This window comes from Oncorhynchus gorbuscha, linkage group LG08, assembly GCF_021184085.1.
Source record: "Oncorhynchus gorbuscha isolate QuinsamMale2020 ecotype Even-year linkage group LG08, OgorEven_v1.0, whole genome shotgun sequence".
NCBI lineage: Eukaryota > Metazoa > Chordata > Actinopteri > Salmoniformes > Salmonidae > Oncorhynchus > Oncorhynchus gorbuscha.
The window spans coordinates 38,738,257-38,759,185 of NC_060180.1; the positions used below are offsets into that span (position 1 = coordinate 38,738,257).

General features: G+C 43.6%; 1 protein-coding gene across 2 annotated transcripts in view; it reads right to left on the reverse strand.

The window, feature by feature from the left end:
• LOC124041629 (kin of IRRE-like protein 1) overlaps window positions 1-20,929 on the reverse strand; it is a 114,979-nt gene that overhangs the window by 10,283 nt on the left and 83,767 nt on the right. For both annotated transcript variants that reach the window (XM_046359427.1, XM_046359428.1), the window contains exons 5-6: window positions 17,267-17,417; window positions 17,038-17,143 (exon numbers count right to left, since the gene is read on the reverse strand). In XM_046359427.1, the coding sequence (XP_046215383.1) occupies window positions 17,038-17,143; window positions 17,267-17,417 (257 nt within the window). The remainder of the gene's footprint in view (window positions 1-17,037; window positions 17,144-17,266; window positions 17,418-20,929) is intronic.

Below are 20,929 nucleotides of genomic sequence, written 5' to 3' on the forward strand. Positions count from 1 at the left end.
AAATTAATGTGTTCTAGGTTTCATGAGGCTACCATCTAAACAAACGTAGATAGTTTTAATATTGTTTTGTACATCAGTTGGGGTCCCCATAAGCTAAAGTATGAGGTCCTAAACCTAGCAGTTAAAGTGTATCCTTGTAGCTGTGTTGGCTAATATAGTCAAAATGTTTGCATTTGGGTTAGTTGAGCCAATGTTCATGGAGTAAGTTGAGCCAATGGAAACCATACCCCATACAAATGAGGATGGCATTTTGTCAGTTTTATGCATAATATGCGTAACATGTATAGTATTTTTGCAATGATTAATGCATATATATGAACTCAAGATAGTGCATTTGTATTGTAACAGAGCAGAAATCATCGTGCCCCGTGTATGCCAAACATAAAACCAGCAGGGGTCTAGCCCCCCTTGACATTCTTGAGAGAGCAGCCAAGGAAGTGAGAGAAGCGAAGAAGTCCATTTGAGCAGCAACAATGGATGAAATACATTGACTGAATGACACTGAAGAAAACAAACATGAACCCGTGTGAAAGATGACACGGAGTCTGAGCTTGCTAAACATATCAAGAATCTTGTTTTATGGACTTAGTGGCCTCAACTAAAGAGAATTTGCCTACAAATTGGCACATTGAAACAACCTCCCTGTCCCAAACAACTGGTCGCAAAATGGAAGAGTAAGTGATATTGAACAAAGAGATCTACATCTGAATGTAGGCATATATATATTATTTACAATAGACATTACAATAGGATAGGAATAAAAACAAAAGATAACTATTGTCAAATAGATTGTGTCTGTAAAATGCATATAGTATGTGTTGTTTGTCATTAGTTTAATCCAATTAGGGGAGGGGTGGTAGGGTTAGAGGGTAATAATAAAGCAACACGTATTTTTAAAAGATGTCTATACATACAGTAGCAGTCAAGTTTGGACACACCTACTCATTCAATGGTTTTTCTTTCTTTATTTTCTACAATGTAGAATATTAGTGAAGACATCAAAACTATGAAATAACACATATGGAATCATGTAGTCACCAGAAAGTGTTAAACAAATCAAAATACATTTTATATTTTAGCGTCTTCAAAGTAGCCACCATTTGCCTTGATGGCAGCTTGGGGGATTGGAAATGATGCAGACAATTACATAGATGGAAGCTACAATCTATCTGCAATATTAAAGCTGATCTACAACCCCATTCCATGTCACAAGACAACATCACCCACTTACCCGGCTCAACTTAGCCTGTCCCTTTGCTCAACTTACCCCATACCGAATGGCGGAACTAGAGTTCTATACATGGGGTTGCCAAGGCTACTTCAGGGGGTCATTAGACCATGACAGAAAAGTTGTGTGTAACCCTAACGTGGCATCTAAGGAGCATGAGTGAATCCTATGATTGCTGATTAGAGGTAGAAGTGATAATTCACTTAACCAGGAGTTCTTCAATGTGACAGTGTGGTCCAAAAGGGTTACTTCACTAGAATTAAATGTGATAGTGTGGTCCATAAGGGTTACTTCACTAGAATTCAATGTGACAGTGTGGTCCAAAAGGGTTACTTCACTAGAATTCAATGTGACAGTGTGGTCCAAAAGGGTTACTTCACTAGAATTCAACGTGACAGTGTGGTCCAAAAGGGTTACTACACTATAATTCAATGTGACAGTGTGGTCCAAAAGGGTTACTTCACTAGAATTCAATGTGACAGTGAGGTCCAAAAGGGTTACTTCACTAGAATTCAATGTGACAGTGTGGTCCAAAAGGGTTACTTCACTAGAATTCAATGTGACAGTGTGGTCCAAAAGGGTTACTACACTAGAATTCAATGTGACAGTGTGGTCCAAAAGGGTTACTTCACTAGAATTCAATGTGACAGATAGTGAGGTCCAAAAGGGTTACTACACTAGAATTCAATGTGACAGTGAGGTCCAAAAGGGTTACTTCACTAGAATTCAATGTGACAGTGTGGTCCAAAAGGGTTACTTCACTAGAATTCAATGTGACACTGTGGTCCAAAAGGGTTACTTCACTAGAATTCAATGTGACAGTGTGGTCCAAAAGGGTTACTTCACTAGAATTCAATGTGACAGTGTGGTCCAAAAGGGTTACTTCACTAGAATTCAATGTGACAGTGTGGTCCAAAAGGGTTACTTCACTAGAATGCTTTAACATACTATGAATAGTCAATGTCTCTACCTCGGAACTGCAGCTCAATATCGCACGCACACACACGCACACGCACACACACACACACACACACACACACACACACACACACACACACACACACACTGAAGAGACTTTGGTCACTTTGTTTTCATGAATATAATCTGAATCTATAAGTGTTGAACATCCAAAATATTTTCAGAAAACAAAGCTCAAGCACCAAGGAGATAAGATAACATTTGTGTGTTACATAAATTGCATAGTTTATTTACAACAAAAAAACACACTGCAATTTGACATACCAGGAATCAAGCAGAAATGGAATTGAAAAATAAAAATAATTTTGGTGCCCATCAAAATTACAAACGTATCATATTTATGCTCATATATATTATGTTAACTAATAGCAAAGAACATTTTGGAATTGGCCTAATCAAGACCAAATTAAATCAGTGTGACGTGATACCCTTTGGATGTATCATTTTAGAATGTCAGTGTAGCTAGCTAGTAGCTAGTACACAGTGCATGTTTTAATCATGACCAGAGGGACCACCGAAGTGACAAATGATCCTAGGTAGATTTAAAACAGCATAATTATGTGGTTCTGGTGAGAACTGGCAAAGTGTTTCACAAACTCATCCATGTTGAGGGAGCGTGCCCTACTTCACTCAACACTGAATTCAGAGGTGGCTTAACCTGTCATCAACCATCGTTGTCCTAAAGTGGCTTTTAATCCATTACAAAGCTGAGAAGCTTCTCTCACAAGAAGGACTGCTTACTGGTGTAACAACAGAAATCTTACAAAGTGGAAATAGCTCATGGAAGACCTCTTTATAAGGTTCTAGAAACACAACAAAGTCAAGGAGAGTAGACGGTCTGTCCCTTCCCGTTTTCTCCTATCAAGAAGCCACTTGGTTTGATGAACCTCATGTTTGGGGTCCTCTGAAATCTGACTCAAAGGTCTGAGCAAAGGCAAACAGAGGCATCTCATTCAAGAATGTTGTCCTCTTTGGGTTGAGAGACTGGACCCCTTGCATTATCTTGCAATTCTTCTTCTCTGCAGCTCAGCTGTGAGACTGTCAAGCACCTGATAAAAGATAGCTCTATGGAAGCTCTCACCATCACTTTAGTCAAAATTTTCTGTAATTACAGTGCTCATCATCAATAAGTTGTGAAATCTTAAGCTTGTTTTAGGCTCTTTTACACACTGTTTGTACATTTATTTTGCAGTGCTCTGCCATATCTTCAACCTCTTTCCATTGTAACCCTCACTTCTGTAGTCCTGTAATGTGTCTGTAAGGGCACGCACTAGATCCACAGCCCTTGCTAGGTCAAGAGAGCTTGATTGGAGCATGTCAGAAAGACATTTGGCATCACCAAGCACTTTACAAAAGGTAACTTAAAGTCCTATGAAATATAAATCTATCTGAGAAAGAATGCTCCTTGCCTCCACTGATCTATCACCACTATTTTCAAGTGTGATATCCTGTAGCACTCTCAGAACTGCTGGAAGCCTGTCCCTCAGATTACGGCATGCCATGTATCTGCATGCCCACCTTACATCCGTAAGTCTCCGTAGTTCCCTGGGCTGCTGCTGTGGATGCAGCTCTTTCTGAACTGCAAGCCACTTGAGATGAACGTTTGAGCCAGATACAAAGTTAGAAACCTTCCGCAGGAGACCAAAAAAGTGAACTGCCTGTTAGTTAATAATGGAGCCAAAGGTCTAACATTAACTTACACAGCGACTCAACTTTCGTAAAAGTTATTCAGGAAACCTAAACCCGATGCTAAACCTTAAAACTCACTTGATGATGCTTTCGCCAATCATGAAAAGAGCTTATGGAGCTGTGGAAATATTCTCTCTTCTTCTTCTGTATGTTCTTCTTATTCTTCTGTATCTCACAACTAAAGTTAATATTCTCTCTTCCTCATCCTCGATTTAAAAAATGCGCCACAGAACGTCATAAATCTTCTTTCAACAAGGGATGAAATGAGATGTCAATCAGCATCATACTGCCAGTAGCGAATACAATTTTGGGGTGGCCAATCAGATGTCAGAGGTGTCAAGTGTCAACCCGTACACCACTAGAGACTCCACCCCTGCCCATACACAGGGTAAGTTGTGCCAAGACACCACTTTTTTTGGACATCTACAGTATGTTTTCAAAAGGGAGCAGGCTAGATGGCGGACTGAACAGCTGTCACGTTCTGACCATAGTTCTTGTGTGTTTTCCTTGTTTTAGTGTTGGTCAGGACATGAGCATTCTATGTTGTGTGTCTGATTTGTCTATTTCTATGTTTGGCCTGATATGGTTCTCAATCAGAGGCAGGTGTTCGTCATTGTCTCTGATTGGGAACCATATTTAGGTAGCCTGTTTTGTGTTGGGTTTTGTGGGTGGTTGTTTCCTGTCTTTGTGTTTTCTGCACCAATTAGGACTGTTTCGGTTTTCACGTTTATTGTTTTGTAGTTAGTTCATGTTAAGTGTCTCTTATTTAAGAACCATGAACTATAACCACGCTGCGTTTTGGTCCTCCTCTCCTTCCCAGGAAGAAAGCCGTTACAGAACCACCCACCATAACAGGACCAAGCGGCGTGGTGAAAAGCAGCAACAGCAATAGAGGCAGAACTATTTGGAAAAATGTACTTGGGAGGAGATCCTGGAGACGGGAAAGGACCCTGGGCACAGCCAGGAGAATATCGCCACCCCAAAGAAGAGCTGGAGGCGGAAAAAGGCGTAGAGGCGCTGGCATGAGGAGGCAGCACGGCGGCACGAATGGAAGCCTGAGAGTCAGCCTCAAAAGTTTATTGGGGGAGGCACACAGGCAGTGTGGGGAAGCCAGGTAGGAGCCCTGCTCCAACTGTGTTTACCGGAGGGCGAGTGAGACCGGGCAGGCACCGTGTTATGCTGTGGAGCGCACGGTGTCCCCAGTGCGGGTGCATAGCCCGGTGCGGTACATACCAGCTCCTCGGATTGGCCGGGCTAGAGTGGGCATCGTGCCAGGTGCCATGATGCCGGCTCTACGGATCTGGTCTCCAGTGCGTCTCCTTGGGCCGGTATACATGGCACCAGCCTTGCGCATGGTGTCCCCGGTTCACCTGCACAGCCCAGTGTGGGCTATTCCACCTCGCCGCACTGGCAGGGCGACCGGGAGCATTCAACCAGGTAAGGTTGGGCAGGCTCGGTGCTCGAGCCTGCCCAGTGCGCCTGCACGGTCCGGTCTATCCAGTACCACCTCCGAGCATCAGCCCTCCGGTGGAAGATCCCCGCACTCGCCCTGAGGTGCGTGTCCTCGGCCCAGTACCACCAGTGCAGGCACCACGCACCAGGCCTACAGTGCGCCTCGTCTGTACAGCGCTGCCAGAGCCTTCCTCCTCTCCAGCTCAGCCGGAGTCTCCCGCCTGTCCGGCGCTGCCTGAGCTGCCCGTCTGCCCAGCACCGACCGAGCTGCCCGTCTGTCCAGAGCTGCTAGAGTCTCCCGCCTGTCCAGAGCTGCTAGAGTCTCCCGTCTGTCCAGAGCAGCTAGAGTCTCCCGTCTGTCATGAGCCGCCAGAGGCGCCAGTGTGCAGGGAGCCGCCAGAGCCGCCAGTCTGCAGGGAGCCACCAGAGCTGCCAGTCTGCAAGGAGCCGCCAGAGCCACCGGTCAGCCAGGATCTTCCAGAGCCGCCAGAGCCGCCAACAGCAGTGTAGATCACCTCAAGATAAAAACGTAATATTTAATAGCGGTAAGTTAGACTAAATATTAGCACTTCACAAACTGGTTGGTTATAACCTTCAATCTGGATAACAATACAAAACAAATCATGAGACTAGAGAAATATATCAACACATATTAAGAAAACAAGTAACATCCAAACATGACGGAGAGTAAAACAGGGGAACTAATGCAGAAACAAAAACAGGACTTTTCTACAGACAATTTTAAAAAATCACCACCGAGAATGATAAAGGTCGAAACCGATCTGTTAAAATCAATAAATGACAAACTGGGCATACTTGAATTAGTCAGTAAGGATATAAAGGAGTTGAAGGCGAGCCTCAAGATGAGTGACGAAAAAGCTGCGACATTGGAGAAAGATTCAAACAAGCTAAAAGGGACCGTCAATAAGATTGAAACCGATGTTAATGAACTTGAAAAGGAGAACACCGTTCTGAGAGAAGCCTTACTTGACATACAGACTAGATCTATGAGAGAAAATCTGGTACTTACTGGTATCCAAGCGAAATAATTTCCTGAATCTGTAGTTAGGGAGTTCCTCCTTACAGCGCTTCAGATCCCACGTGAAGCTGTCAATGAAATCCAACTCGAATGTGTAGACTGGTTCAGACAGAGAGGAGACTGATCTTTAAATAAAACCTCGGTAAAAGACTTGCTGGCACGAAAATAGGCATGAAGGATCAGTTCCCGAAGGAAAAGTGTAGCTCTCGTTGTCGATTAACCTTTTATTGATAACCAAATGCTCAGAGACACAAAGACTACTCCATGGCTATTCTAAATATTACAATGTTCCCATAGATTTGAATAATGAAACACACACTACTAGATATGTTAGAGATCGTAAAAAAATCTACATATATATGGAAAAGCAATCAAATACAACAATTGTTAAAGAAATACACTATAACTACAATATACCATTTTAGATAGGGAATGTTAGAAAATAATTCGTTTTAGAGTTTCCATTTACAGTATTTCATAAATTGATAAGACAGTATTAGAAGAAAGGGTAATTAGTGAAATAATACATCATCAAATATAAATAACGAACACAAAAATAATTAACATGGTAGAGATAAAACACAGAGGTACATAGAAGGCACAGTACGCGAGTATGTGTTGTGATCGAAGGTGGGGTGTGTGTTTTTGTGTTTGGAAAAGTGTGGAGTTAAGTGACTGAAAAACTATGCAGGTTTCAAATCCCAGGGCCCATGTGTGTTTGTGAGCAGGGGTTAAAAGAGAGAGCATTCAATTGTGTGCAGATATGGGATATACATTTTAAAATAAATTATTAATATGTATTTATTTACTGCCCTATCATGATGGAATGGTCCCCAACCCTATACCCTAGACACCCACCAGAGAGACCCATACATGAAGGAGAAGTCCTTATCTGTTTTATGGGCCTACTGTAAGTAGCCGATACGCAGCCAATTCAGAAAGATGAATGTGGTGAAAGACCTGCTAAAGCAACACCGCCCCCTAAAGATTCTGAGCCTGTCTGGCAGGGTTGGTCCTGCAAAGCAACACCGCCCCCTAAAGATTCTGAGCCTGTCTGGCAGGGTTGGTCCTGCAAAGCAACACCGCCCCCTCAAGATTCTGAGCCTGTCTGGCGGGGTTGGTCCTACAAAGCAACACCGCCCCCTAAAGATTCTGAGCCTGTCTGGCAGGGTTGGTCCTACAAAGCAACACCGCCCCCTAAAGATTCTGAGCCTGTCTGGCAGGGTTGGTCCTACAAAGCCAAAGCCCTCTCAAGATTCTGAGCCTGTCTGGCAGGGTTGGTCCTACAAAGACAAAGCCCTCTCAAGATTCTGAGCCTGTCTGGCAGGGTTGGTCCTACAAAGCCAAAGCCCTCTCAAGATTCTGAGCCTACCTGGCAGGGTTGGTCCTACAAAGCCAAAGCCCTCTCAAGATTCTGAGCCTACCTGGCAGGGTTGGTCCTACAAAGCCAAAGCCCTCTCAAGATTCTGAGCCTACCTGGCAGGGTTGGTCCTACAAAGCCAAAGCCCTCTCAAGATTCTGAGCCTGTCTGGCAGGGTTGGTCCTACAAAGCCAAAGCCCTCTCAAGATTCTGATCCTACCTGGCAGGGTTGGTCCTACAACGCCAAAGCCCTCTCAAGATTTTGAGCCTGTCTGGCAGGGTTGGTCCTACAAAGCCAAAGCCCTCTCAAGATTCTGAGCCTGTCTGGCAGGGTAGGTCCTACAAAGCCAAACCTTTGTAGGACCAATGCTCTCCCCCCTCATGGGAGAGCATAATATTCAAGTAAATTCTCAAAGCTGCTAATGAGAACCTTGACAACCTTGTATCTAGCCGGTGGGGATTCCAGTGGGGTACACCCACCCAGGCAGTGGCAGTACTGGCAACACTAGCTGCAGTAACCCATGGGGAGGGGGTTCACACTTGGACATTTAGAGAGCATATTATCGTGACCTGAGCCCTAGGACCATGCCCCAGGACTACCTCACATGATGACTCTTTGCTGTCCCCAGTCCACCTGGCCATGCTGCTGCTCCAGTTTCAACTGTTCTGCCTTACTATTATTTGACCATGCTGGTCATTTATGAACATTTGAACATCTTGGCCATGTTCTGTTATAATCTCCACCCGGCACAGCCAGAAGAGGACTGGCCACCCCACATATGCTCTCTCTAATTCTCTCTTTCTTTCTCTCTCTCTGGAGGACCTGAGCCCAAGGACCGTGCCCCAGGACGACCTGACATGATGACTCCTTGCTGTCCCCAGTCCACCTGACTGTGCTGCTGCTCCAGTTTCAACTGTTCTGCCTTGTTATTATTCGACCATGCTGGTCATTTATGAACATTTGAACATCTTGGCCATGATCTGTTATAATCTCCACCCGGCACAGCCAGAAGAGGACTGGCCACCCCACATAGCCCTGGTTCCTCTCTAGGTTTCTTCCTAGGTTTTGGCCTTTCTAGGGAGTTTTTCCTACACCTGCATTGCTTGCCGTTTGGGGTTTTAGGCTGGGTTTCTGTACAGCACTTTGACATATCAATTTGATTTGATTTGACCCTGGTGGCACAAAATCATCAAAGGTCTGACTGCACAGAGATGCTTGGGAATATGGTCACAATTTATTTTTATTTTACCTTTATTTAACGAGTCAAGTCAGTTACAAACAAATTCTTATTTTCAATGACGGCCTAAGAACAGTGGGTTAACTGCCGTGTTCAGGGGCAGAACTACAGATTTTTACCTTGTCAGCTCGGGGATTTGATCTTGCAACCATTCGGTTACTAGTCCAACACTCTAACCCACATGTGGGGGGCCGCGTGTGAGTGTTTCACGGGACGTGACAATCGTTAATTGTCAAAGCCTTTCTTAGGTTGGGCTCTGGGATGGTGCAACTGTTGAGAATCTGAGTATATGGTTGTTCGTGGGGGAAAGGGGTTGAGTGTTTATGAGTGTATGTATGTGTGTGAGTGTGTGTGTGTGTGTGTGTGTGTGTGTGTGTGTGTGTGTGTGTGTGTGTGTGTGTGTGTGTGTGTGTGTGTGTGTGTGTGTGTGTGTGTGTGTGTGTGTGTGTGTGTGTGTGTGTGTGTGTGTGTATCCCACAACTGTTGCGAGGGAATGAAAGATGTTAGGGACAATACAGGATGAATCACAATAATTGTTTCCTAAAATAATAATTGCTTGCCAAAATTTTATTTTTGTAATGGCAATACTAGTAAGAGGTAACAATCCTTTGAATAAACTGCCTACATTACTACAAATATTAATGGCTAATTATGGAAATTTAGATAAGCAGGATTTTATAAGTATATATTTTTGAATATGTATATTAAAATACAAATCAAGGTGAGGGCGTTGGAAATGCTTTCGGCGGTTGATCTGCTTCTGTTCTGTGGGTGGCACTGTGTGCTCTTTTTGAAGGTCTCCTGGTCTCTCGGGAGCCATGGGATCCAGGGGGTTGGGGTTGATCTGCTTCTGTTCTGTGGGTGGCACTGTGTGCCCTTTTTGAAGGTCTCCTGGTCTCTCGGGAGCCATGGGATCCAGGGGGTTGGGGTTGATCTGCTTCTGTTCTGTGGGTGGCACTGTGTGCTCCTTTTGAAGGTCTCCTGGTCTCTCGGGAGCCATGGGATCCAGGGGGTTGGGGTTGATCTGCTTCTGTTCTGTGGGTGGCACTGTGTGCTCCTTTTGAAGGTCTCCTGGTCTCTCGGGAGCCATGGGATCCAGGGGGTTGGGGTTGATCTGCTTCTGTTCTGTGGGTGGCACTGTGTGCTCCTTTTGAAGGTCTCCTGGTCTCTCGGGAGCCATGGGATCCAGGGGGTTGGGGTTGATCTGCTTCTGTTCTGTGGGTGGCACTGTGTGCTCCTTTTGAAGGTCTCCTGGTCTCTCGGGAGCCATGGGATCCAGGGGGTTGGGGTTGATCTGCTTCTGTTCTGTGGGTGGCACTGTGTGCTCCTTTTGAAGGTCTCCTGGTCTCTCGGGAGCCATGGGATCCAGGGGGTTGGGGTTGATCTGCTTCTGTTCTGTGGGTGGCACTGTGTGCCCTTTTTGAAGGTCTCCTGGTCTCTCGGGAGCCATGGGATCCAGGGGTTGTGATCTGCTTCTGTTCTGTGGGTGGCACTGTGTGCTCTTTTTGAAGGTCTCCTGGTCTCTCGGGAGCCATGGGATCCAGGGGGTTGGGGTTGATCTGCTTCTGTTCTGTGGGTGGCACTGTGTGCCCTTTTTGAAGGTCTCCTGGTCTCTCGGGAGCCATGGGATCCAGGGGTTGCCTCTAACCCTAGGGTTGATCTGCTTCTGTTCTGTGGGTGGCACTGTGTGCACACTGCCCTACCCTGTGCTCTGACCTCTTTCTTTTTGAAGGTCTCCTGGTCTCTCGGGAGCCATGGGATCCAGGGGGTTAGGGTTGATCTGCTTCTGTTCTGTGGGTGGCACTGTGTGCTCTTTTTGAAGGTCTCCTGGTCTCTCGGGAGCCATGGGATCCAGGGGGTTGGGGTTGATCTGCTTCTGTTCTGTGGGTGGCACTGTGTGCTCTTTTTGAAGGTCTCCTGGTCTCTCGGGAGCCATGGGATCCAGGGGGTTGGGGTTGATCTGCTTCTGTTCTGTGGGTGGCACTGTGTGCTCTTTTTGAAGGTCTCTGCTCAAACCTTCTCCAAACTGTTCTGCCTCCTCAACTGGTCTCTCGGGAGCCATGGGATCCAGGGGGTTGGGGTTGATCTTCCGGTCATTGGGGTGACAACCCAACTCGGGATGAGGAGGGGTTTTAGAGGGTAGAACAGTGGGGACCAATTTGAGGTGGCAATGCAAATATCATGGTACAGCCATATAGACACTCAATCGTCATGTTACTTTATAGTGGTACGTTTACAAACATATATTATGATAAATAGAAATGAAACTTGTCGCATGATTGTAATTGGTGAAATAAGTATATCTAGTTATAATTGTAATGGCTTAGCAGATAATAAGAAAAGACTATCAGTATTTACCTGGCTAAAAGAGAAGGAATATAATATCTATTGTTTACAGGAAACTCCTTCAACAGTTTTAGATGAAGTTTTGTGGAAAAAGAACTGGGGAGGGCGAAATATACTTCTCCCATGGGCAAAGAAATTCAAAAGGTGTGATGATATTAATTGATAGTAAATTTGATCCAAATGTGTAAATTGTCCAAGCAGATCCTCAAGGTAGTTGGATGATTTTAAATATGTTATTGGATCATAAACAGATATGACTTATTAACCTATACGGTCCAAATAATGATGATCCACGCTCCTTTGAAAATATATATACTAATTTATCAACCCTACAAGCAACACAAGACTGTATTATTATGGTGGGAGATTATAATACTGTTTAAATACCTCTATAGACCGTAAAGGAAAACACACTACAAACTAATCACCCTCCTGCACTTAAGGAAATGATGAATGTCATGGATATATTAGTGGATATATGGAGGCTTAAATACCCTGACCTAGTGAGATATACATGGTGAAGGTTTAATTAAGCTAGTCGTCTTGATTACTTACTTATGTCATTCTCTCGGTCGAACTATCACATAATTAGAATATATATTACTCTTACATAATTTCCACGTGGGTGAGGACATTGGTAATTTAATCAAAGCCTACTGGATCATAACTTGTTTTTAACTAGGACAGAAGAATTTATAACTGACTTTTTCCCAACATAACACACCAGCGTTCGAAAGTTTGGGGTCACTTAGAAATGTCCTTGATTTTGAATGAAAAGCAAAAATGATTGTCAATTAAAATAACATCAAATTGATCAGAAATACAGTGTAGGCATTGTTAATGTTGCAAATGACTATTGTAGCTGGAAACGGCAGATTTTCTATGGAATATCTACATAGGTGTACAGAGGCCCATTAACGGCAACCATCCCTCCTGTGTTCCAATGGCACATTGTGTTAGCTAATTTATCATTTTAAAAAGGCTAATTGATCATTAGAAAACCCTTTGGCAATTATGTTAGCAAAGCTGAAAACTGTTGTGCTGATTAAAGAAGCAATAAAACTGGCCTTCTTTAGACTAGTTGTGTATCTGGAGCATCAGCATTTGTGGGTTCAATTACAGGCTCAAAAAGGCCAGAAACAAATAACTTTCTTCTGAAACTCGTCAGTCTATTCTTGTTCTGAGAAATGAAGGCTATTCCATGTGAGAAATTGCCAAGAAACTGAAGATCTGGTACAACGCTGAGTACTACTCCCTTCACAGAACAGCACAAACTGGCTATAACCAGAATAGAAAGAGGAGTGGGAGGCCCTGGTGCACAACTGAGCAAGAGGACATGTACATTAGAGTGTGCAGTTTGAGAAACAGACGCCTCACAAGTCCTCAACTGGCAGCTTCATTAAATAGTACCCGCAAAACACCAGTCTCAATGTCAACAGTGAAGAGGCGACTCCGGCCTACTAGGCAGATTTGCAAAGAAAAAGCCCTATCTCAGACTGACCAATAAAAAGACAAGTTTAAGATGGGCAAAAGAACACAGACACTGGACAGAGGAACTCAACTCTACAATTCGTTTTGGTCTCAAATAATCACGGTCTGTGAAGAGAGTTTAACTAAAATAAGTGAAGAGTCAGGCGGAGAGCGACCTGACTTAAATGTAATGTAAATGTAATATGAGCAACAAATATTAAATTTTATTTGGAATTGGCAAGCCAGACAAAAAGAAAAGGGCTGATTGTCTCCCCCAATGTTTAAGAATGGCCTTTTCCAACCGCTCACTTTCGGTTATTTGAAAACAAAATCATCTCCAAAATATGGTAAATGACTGTAATTAATACATTCATTCAATACATTTGAATACAAAAGTAGCCATCCATCTACCTGTTGACGGAATTTATAGGTTTAAATGAGTGATTAGAATACTCCACCTCCAAATCACATTGTAGGATTTTTAATGAATTTATTTGCAAATTATGGTGGAAAATAAGTATTTGGTCAATAACAAAAGTTTATACTTTTTGGATAAAATTCCTCTGGTCTGATGAAACAAAAACAGAACTGTTTGGCCAACATGAGCATCGTTATGTTTGGAGGAAAAAGGGGGAGGCTTGCAAGCCGAAGAACACCATCCCAACTGTGAAGCACTGGGGTGGCAGCATCATGTTGTGGGGGTGCTTTGCTGCAGGATGGACTGGTGCACTTCACAAAATAGATAGCTTCATGAGGTAGGAAAATTATGTTGATATATTGAAGCAACACTCCAGACATCAGTTTGGTCACAAATGGGTCTTCCAAATTAACAAATACCTCAAATGGACAATGACCCCAAGCATATAGTTGTGGCAAAATAGCTTAAGGACAACAAAGTCAAGGTATTGGAGTGGCCATCACAAAGCCCTGACCTCAAAATTGAACATTTTTGGGCAGAACTGGAAAAGCGTGTGCGAGCAAGGAGGCCTACAAACCGAACTTAGTTACACCAGCTCTGTCAGGAAGAATGGGCCAAAATTCACCCAACGTATTGTGGAAAGGTTGTGGAAGGCTACCCGAAGCTTTTGACCCAAGTTAAACTATTTAAAGGCAATGCTATCAAATACTAATTGAGTGTATGTCAACTTCTGATCCACTGAGAATGTGATGAAATAAATAAAAGCTCTCTAATATTGTTCTGACATTTCACATTCTTAAAATAAAGTGGTGATACTAACTAACCTAAGACAGGTAATTTTACTATGAATAAATGTCAGGAATTATGAAAAACTGAGTTTAATGTATTTGGCTGAGGTGTATATACAACTGTATATATTGGTCATGGTTCCCGAGTTGCGCAGCAGTCTAAGGCACTGCATCTCAGTGCAAGAGGCATCACTACAGTCCCTGGTTCAACACAAGGCTGTATCACATCGGCCGTGATTGGGAGTCCCATAGGGTGGCGCACAATTGGTTCAGCGTCATCTGTGTTTTGCCGGCGTAGGCCGTCATTGTAAATAAGAATTTGTTCTTAACTGACTTGCCTAGTTAAATAGAGGTATACATAAATAAAGGTATAAAGATATATATATGTCTTACAGAGCCTTTCCATAAGTCCACTCAAGTTTCTTCAACTGTCTTCTGACTGTGATTAGAGCGATATTGATGTTGTGCTGTGATGCCAGCATATTCCAGACTGCATTTGCCGATCGCCCATCATCTTCAACCATAAGTGCGTCGACGGCTTGAATAGTCTCGCTGGAAATTGAACACAATGTAAAAATGTAAAAATCACCAGCGGGGTCAAATAATATAAACAGTGGTTATTGAGGGTGCAACCGGTCAGCACCTTAGGAGTACATTTCAGTTGGCTTTTCATAGCCGAGCATTCATAGGCCAAGACAGAAAAAGTGCCCGAGAGAGAGAGAGAATATCAAAACACACACAGTAACGCCTGTTAATGAGTTCTGAGAGCCGATCTGCTATCCAACGATTTGTTTAATAGCCCGGATACTGTAGGTGTGAAAATGTGTATGTAGAGGGGTAACTTCCTTCACCAGTTCTCTTACCATTTTGTACAATTGTGTGATTAGCCTACCAGTTGGTGTAACTAATGTTAATTCTCTTGAGAGGAATTTTGCTCTTCACTATCACAATATTAAAAACTTTCAAAAGCATTCATGAATTAAATCTCTTTAGCCGACATGTTGCGGTTCATCTGATGAAGGATTGACTCGACCTATAAGCCCAGGACGATAGTAAAACGGGCAATAAGACACACTACAAGAAAGGGAATACATATATATAACCGTAGAAAACGGTTGCAGGTCGGAGGGCCATCTAATAAGTGCGGATCGGAGGGCCATCAAGCGAAACAGACCAATGAAGCACGGTGGGAGTATCTATCTCTCTGAGGACTGGGTAGGGTAGGGGGCCCACGTTCTCCGCTTCTCCCTTCCCTCGGAGTAGGCACGGCCGCGTCCGAAGGGGATCATGGATTTCTGGTGAACTGGGTCTTCCCGCCTCCTTCTCAAACATCAAGGTGCACATGGGCCTATTCATATAATGAATATGAATTCGGGGGACAGAAATGATTAAATATTAAAGCATTAGACCTCTCACTAAAGGCGTCAGTCATTCAAAAGTTATACTTAAATCCAAACTGGTTCTCTAGCAAATTAATAAGAATGTCTTACCCCATGTTCAAGAATGGCCTTTTCCCCTTTATTCAGATTACAACCGCTCACTTTCGGTTATTTGAAAACGAAATCATCTCGAAAATATAGTTGGTTGCAAATTCAGATTAATCCACCAGAAAAGACAGAACAAATAATACAACAAATATTGTGGTTAAACTCAAATATACTAATTGTTTGATTAAATGTTTAAATGATATCATAAATAGGACTGGTGGAGTTATGTCACACATGCATCTAACACAGATATATGGAAATGTCTATGCGTGTAACAAAGGGAGGGTTAAAAACTTCTTAGGGCTGCAATCCCGTTAACGGGATGATATGACAACAGCCAGTGAAAGTGCAGGGCGCCAAATTCGAAACAACAGAAATCTCATAATTAAAATTCCTCAAACATACATGTAGCTTATACTGTTTTAAAGGTAATCTTGTTGTTAATCCCACCACAGTGTTCAATTTCAAATAGGCTTTACAGAAAAAGCGCCACAAATGATTATGTTAGGTCGCCACCAACTCACAGACAAATTCAGCCATTTTTCCAGCCAAAGAGAGGAGTCACAAAAAGCACAAATAGAGAAAAAAATGTATCATTAGCCTTTGATGATCTTCATCAGATGACACTCATAGGACTTCATGTTACACAGTACATGTATGTTTTGTTTGATAAAGTTCATATTTATATAAAAAAATCTCAGTATACATTGGCGCGTTACGTTCACTAGTTCCAAAAACATCCGGTGATATTGCAGAGAGCCACATCATTTTACAGAAATACTCATTATAAATGTCGATAAATACAATTGTTAGACATGGAAATATAGATATACCTCTACTTAATGCAACCGCTGTCAGATTTTTAAAAAACCTTACGGAAAAAGCATACCATGCAATAATCTGAGATGGCACTCAGAAAATAAATAAAATTATCCACCATGTTGGAGTCAACAGAAATCAGAAACCACATTATAAATATTCCCTTACCTTTGACGATCTTCATTAGAATGCACTCCCAGGAATCCTAGTTCCACAATAAATGCTTGATTTGTTCGATAATGTCCATTATTTATGTCCAAGTAGCTACTTTTGTTAGTGCGTTTAGTACACAAATCCAAACGCTCGTGCAGGTCCATCCGAACGTCGGACAAAGTTAATGTGATCGGAATGGTTACCATGACGTAAATCTTGGAATAAAGTAGGCTAATGAAGGCTACTAATTGTAGCTTACTGAAAGTCCCAAAGTCATACAATTGTTATAATAGGATTTGAAGTAATAGCCTATCCGCGTGTTGTCAACTATTTCAGCACCGTTTCGCGCTGCTCTGAGACAAACATGGAGACTGGTCTTGGTAAATCGATCAGATTTTTATTTTCACTGAATCTCCATTTGGGTATTGGTTAGACTACAATTAGGGTGTGAACATGTTAGGATTATTTTGCTCTTAGTACTGTAGACTACTCCCGACCGGTCACATTGTACAGCGCCATATTTGTCGGTAGGGGTGGAAGTGGCCACACACACACATCAGACTACTACTGACCGGATACCCATGATGGGAGGGTTGGCGGTGGCCTGGCAGGTGAAGATGACTCTCTCTCCCTCCAGGACAGACCGAGGCTCCATGGATAGGTTCACCTTAGGGGGGTCTACAGGATGGAGGGAGGGAGGGGGAGCGGGAAGGAGGGAGTTGGAGAAAGAGAGAAAGATTACATTTTCTTGAAACACATTCACACATACACACAGACATACATACATACAAACACACTTACGGTGCACGTTGAGGGTGACGGTGGTGCGTTTTCCCATTGGGACAGCCTTGTTGCTGGCCACACAGGTGAAGTTGTGTCCCGTGTCTTTGTCCTCTGGGATGATGGGCAGGAAGCTCCTTGTCGTCACCCTCTTTCTGTCTGGGAGAACCTCCTGGGGTGGGGGTTTCGAGGAGGGGAGAGAGAGAGAGGAGGGACAGGGGGGCGTGGTCGATGAGGTAGAGAAGAGAGAAAGAGTGAGAAAGAGTCAAAACATGAACATTTTACATTTGGCTAGAAATGAATAAGGAAATGATCTCAACACAGAAAAATGTCCTCATGTACGCTACCTATATCCACCCAATAGAATCCACATATTTTAACGATGACAGCTTCCATCCTAGAGGAGGAGATCAATCATTTCCAGGCAAAGGGACATGTACTAGTCTGGTGACCTAAATGCGAGAACTGAACAAGCACCTGATACTCTCAGCACACAGGGGGACAAACACCTAGGTGACAGTATACCCTCCCAAATATGTCCCCCTAGAAGCAACTATGACAAAAAAACTACAGAATGGGTCACAACTCCTGCATCTCTGTCGTACGCTGCGTCTGTACATAGTAATTGGTAGGCTTCGAGGAGACTCCTATGGTAGGTACACCTACAGCTCATCCCTTGGCAGTAGTACTGTAGATTACTTTATCACTGATCTCAACCCCGAGTGGCTCAGTATTCTAAGGCACTCCATCTCAGTGCTAGAGGCGTCACTACAGACCCTGGTTTGATTCCAGGCTGCATCACAACCGTCCGTGATTGGGAGTCCCATAGGGCGGCGCACAATTGGCCGGGGTAGGGCCATCATTGTAAGTAACAATTTGTTCTTAACTGTCTTGCCTAGTTAAATAAAGGTTAAATAATAATGTATAAAATAAAACAACTCAGAGTGTCTCAGAGCGTTCACGGTCAGCCCACGAACACCCCTATCAGATCATAGCAAAATCACCGTCCACCTGAACAGAGCAATACTCATAAGGCATCAAAGCAAAAGGAACTGCACAATACTAAGAAATGCTATAGATAGAAGGAAGGTAGTGTAGAAACCTACCAAAATACAATTAGGCAACAACAAATTCCATCCCTTTTAGACAATCCCCCCTAAACAGTATAGTTGACCTTTCAGCTTCCCTATCAAATGAAAACGTGTCAAGCAGACAACTTAAGAAAATGAAAAACAATGACAAATGGTTTGATGAAGAATGAAAAAAACAAAGAAAGAAATTGAGAAACCTATCCAATCAAAAACATAGAGACCCAGAGAACCTGAGTCTACACCTTCACTATGGTGAATGACTAAAACAATACAGAAATACAATACAGAAAAAGAAGGAATAGCACATCAAACATCAGCTCAATATAACTGAAGAATCAATAGAATCTAACCACTTCTGGGAAAATGTTAAACACACAAAACAAACAACAACACGAAGAGTTAATTTATCCAAAATAGAGATGTATGGATAAACCACTTCTCCAATCTGGTTGGCTCTATAACAAAGAACAAACAGCAAAAACATATACATGATAAATAAAAATGTTAGAATCCACTGTTAAAGATGACCAGAACCCACTGGATTCTCTAAATTACATGGAATGAACTACAGGACAAAATACAAAAGCTCCACCCAAAAAGGCCTGTTTTGTTGATGGTATCCTAAATGAATTGATAAAATATAAAGACCGCAAGTTCCAATTGGCTATACTTAAACTCTTTAACACTATCCTTAGCTCTGGCATCTTCCCCAATATTTGGAACCGAGGACTGATCACCCCAATCAACAACAGTGGAGACAAATTGTACCCCAATAACTACCATGGGGTATGCGTCAACAGCAACCTTGGGAAAATCATCTGCATCATTAACAGCAGACTCGCACATTTCCTCAGTAAAACAATGTACTGAGCAAATGTCAAATTGTTTTTTAAAAATCAAATTACCTTTTGACAGACCACGTATTCACCCTGTATACCCTAATTGACAAACAAACAAACCAAAACAAAGGCAAAGTATTCTCATGATTTGTTGATTTCAACAAAGGTTTTGACTCAATTTGGCATAAGGATCTGCTATACAAATGGATGGAAAGTGGTGTTGGGGGAAAAACATACAACATTATAAAATCCATATACACAAACAACAAGTGTGTGGTTAAAATGAGCAAAAAAACACACATTTCTTTCCACCGGGCTGTGGGGTGAGACCTGGATGCATCTTAAGCCCCACCCTCTTCGACATATATATAAACAAATTAGCAGGGGCACTAGAACACATTTACATTTACATTTAAGTCATTTAGCAGACGCTCTTATCCAGAGCGACTTACAAATTGGTGCATTCACCTTATGACATCCAGTGGAACAGTCACTTTACAATAGTGCATCTAAATCTTAAAGGGGGGGGGGTGAGAGGGATTACTTATCCTATCCTAGGTATTCCTTAAAGAGGTGGGGTTTCAGGTGTCTCCGGAAGGTGGTGATTGACTCCGCTGTCCTGGCATCGTGAGGGAGTTTGTTCCACCATTGGGGGGCCAGAGCAGCGAACAGTTTTGACTGGGCTGAGCGGGAGCTGTACTTCCTCAGTGGTAGGGAGGCGAGCAGGCCAGAGGTGGATGAACGCAGTGCCCTTGTTTGGGTGTAGGGCCTGATCAGAGCCTGGAGGTACTGAGGTGCCGTTCCCCTCACAGCTCCGTAGGCAAGCACCATGGTCTTGTAGCGGATGCGAGCTTCAACTGGAAGCCAGTGGAGAGAACGGAGGAGCGGGGTGACGTGAGAGAACTTGGGAAGGTTGAACACCAGACGGGCTGCGGCGTTCTGAATGAGTTGAAGGGGTTTAATGGCACAGGCAGGGAGCCCAGCCAACAGCGAGTTGCAGTAATCCAGACGGGAGATGACAAGTGCCTGGATTAGGACCTGCGCCGCTTCCTGTGTGAGGCAGGGTCGTACTCTGCGGATGTTGTAGAGCATGAACCTACAGGAACGGGCCACCGCCTTGATGTTGGTTGAGAACGACAGGGTGTTGTCCAGGATCACGCCAAGGTTCTTAGCGCTCTGGGAGGAGGACACAATGGAGTTGTCAACCGTGATGGCGAGATCATGGAACGGGCAGTCCTTCCCCGGGAGGAAGAGCAGCTCCGTCTTGCCGAGGTTCAGCTTGAGGTGGTGATCCGTCATCCACACTGATATGTCTGCCAGACATGCAGAGATGCGATTCGCCACCTGGTCATCAGAAGGGGGAAAGGAGAAGATTAGTTGTGTGTCGTCTGCAAAGCAATGATAGGAGAGACCATGTGAGGTTATGACAGAGCCAAGTGACTTGGTGTATAGCGAGAATAGGAGAGGGCCTAGAACAGAGCCCTGGGGGACACCAGTGGTGAGAGCGCGTGGTGAGGAGACAGATTCTCGCCACGCCACCTGGTAGGAGCGACCTGTCAGGTAGGACGCAATCCAAGCGTGGGCCGCGCCGGAGATGCCCAACTCGGAGAGGGTGGAGAGGAGGATCTGATGGTTCACAGTATCGAAGGCAGCCGATAGATCTAGAAGGATGAGAGCAGAGGAGAGAGAGTTAGCTTTAGCAGTGCAGAGCGCCTCCGTGATACAGAGGAGAGCAGTCTCAGTTGAATGACTAG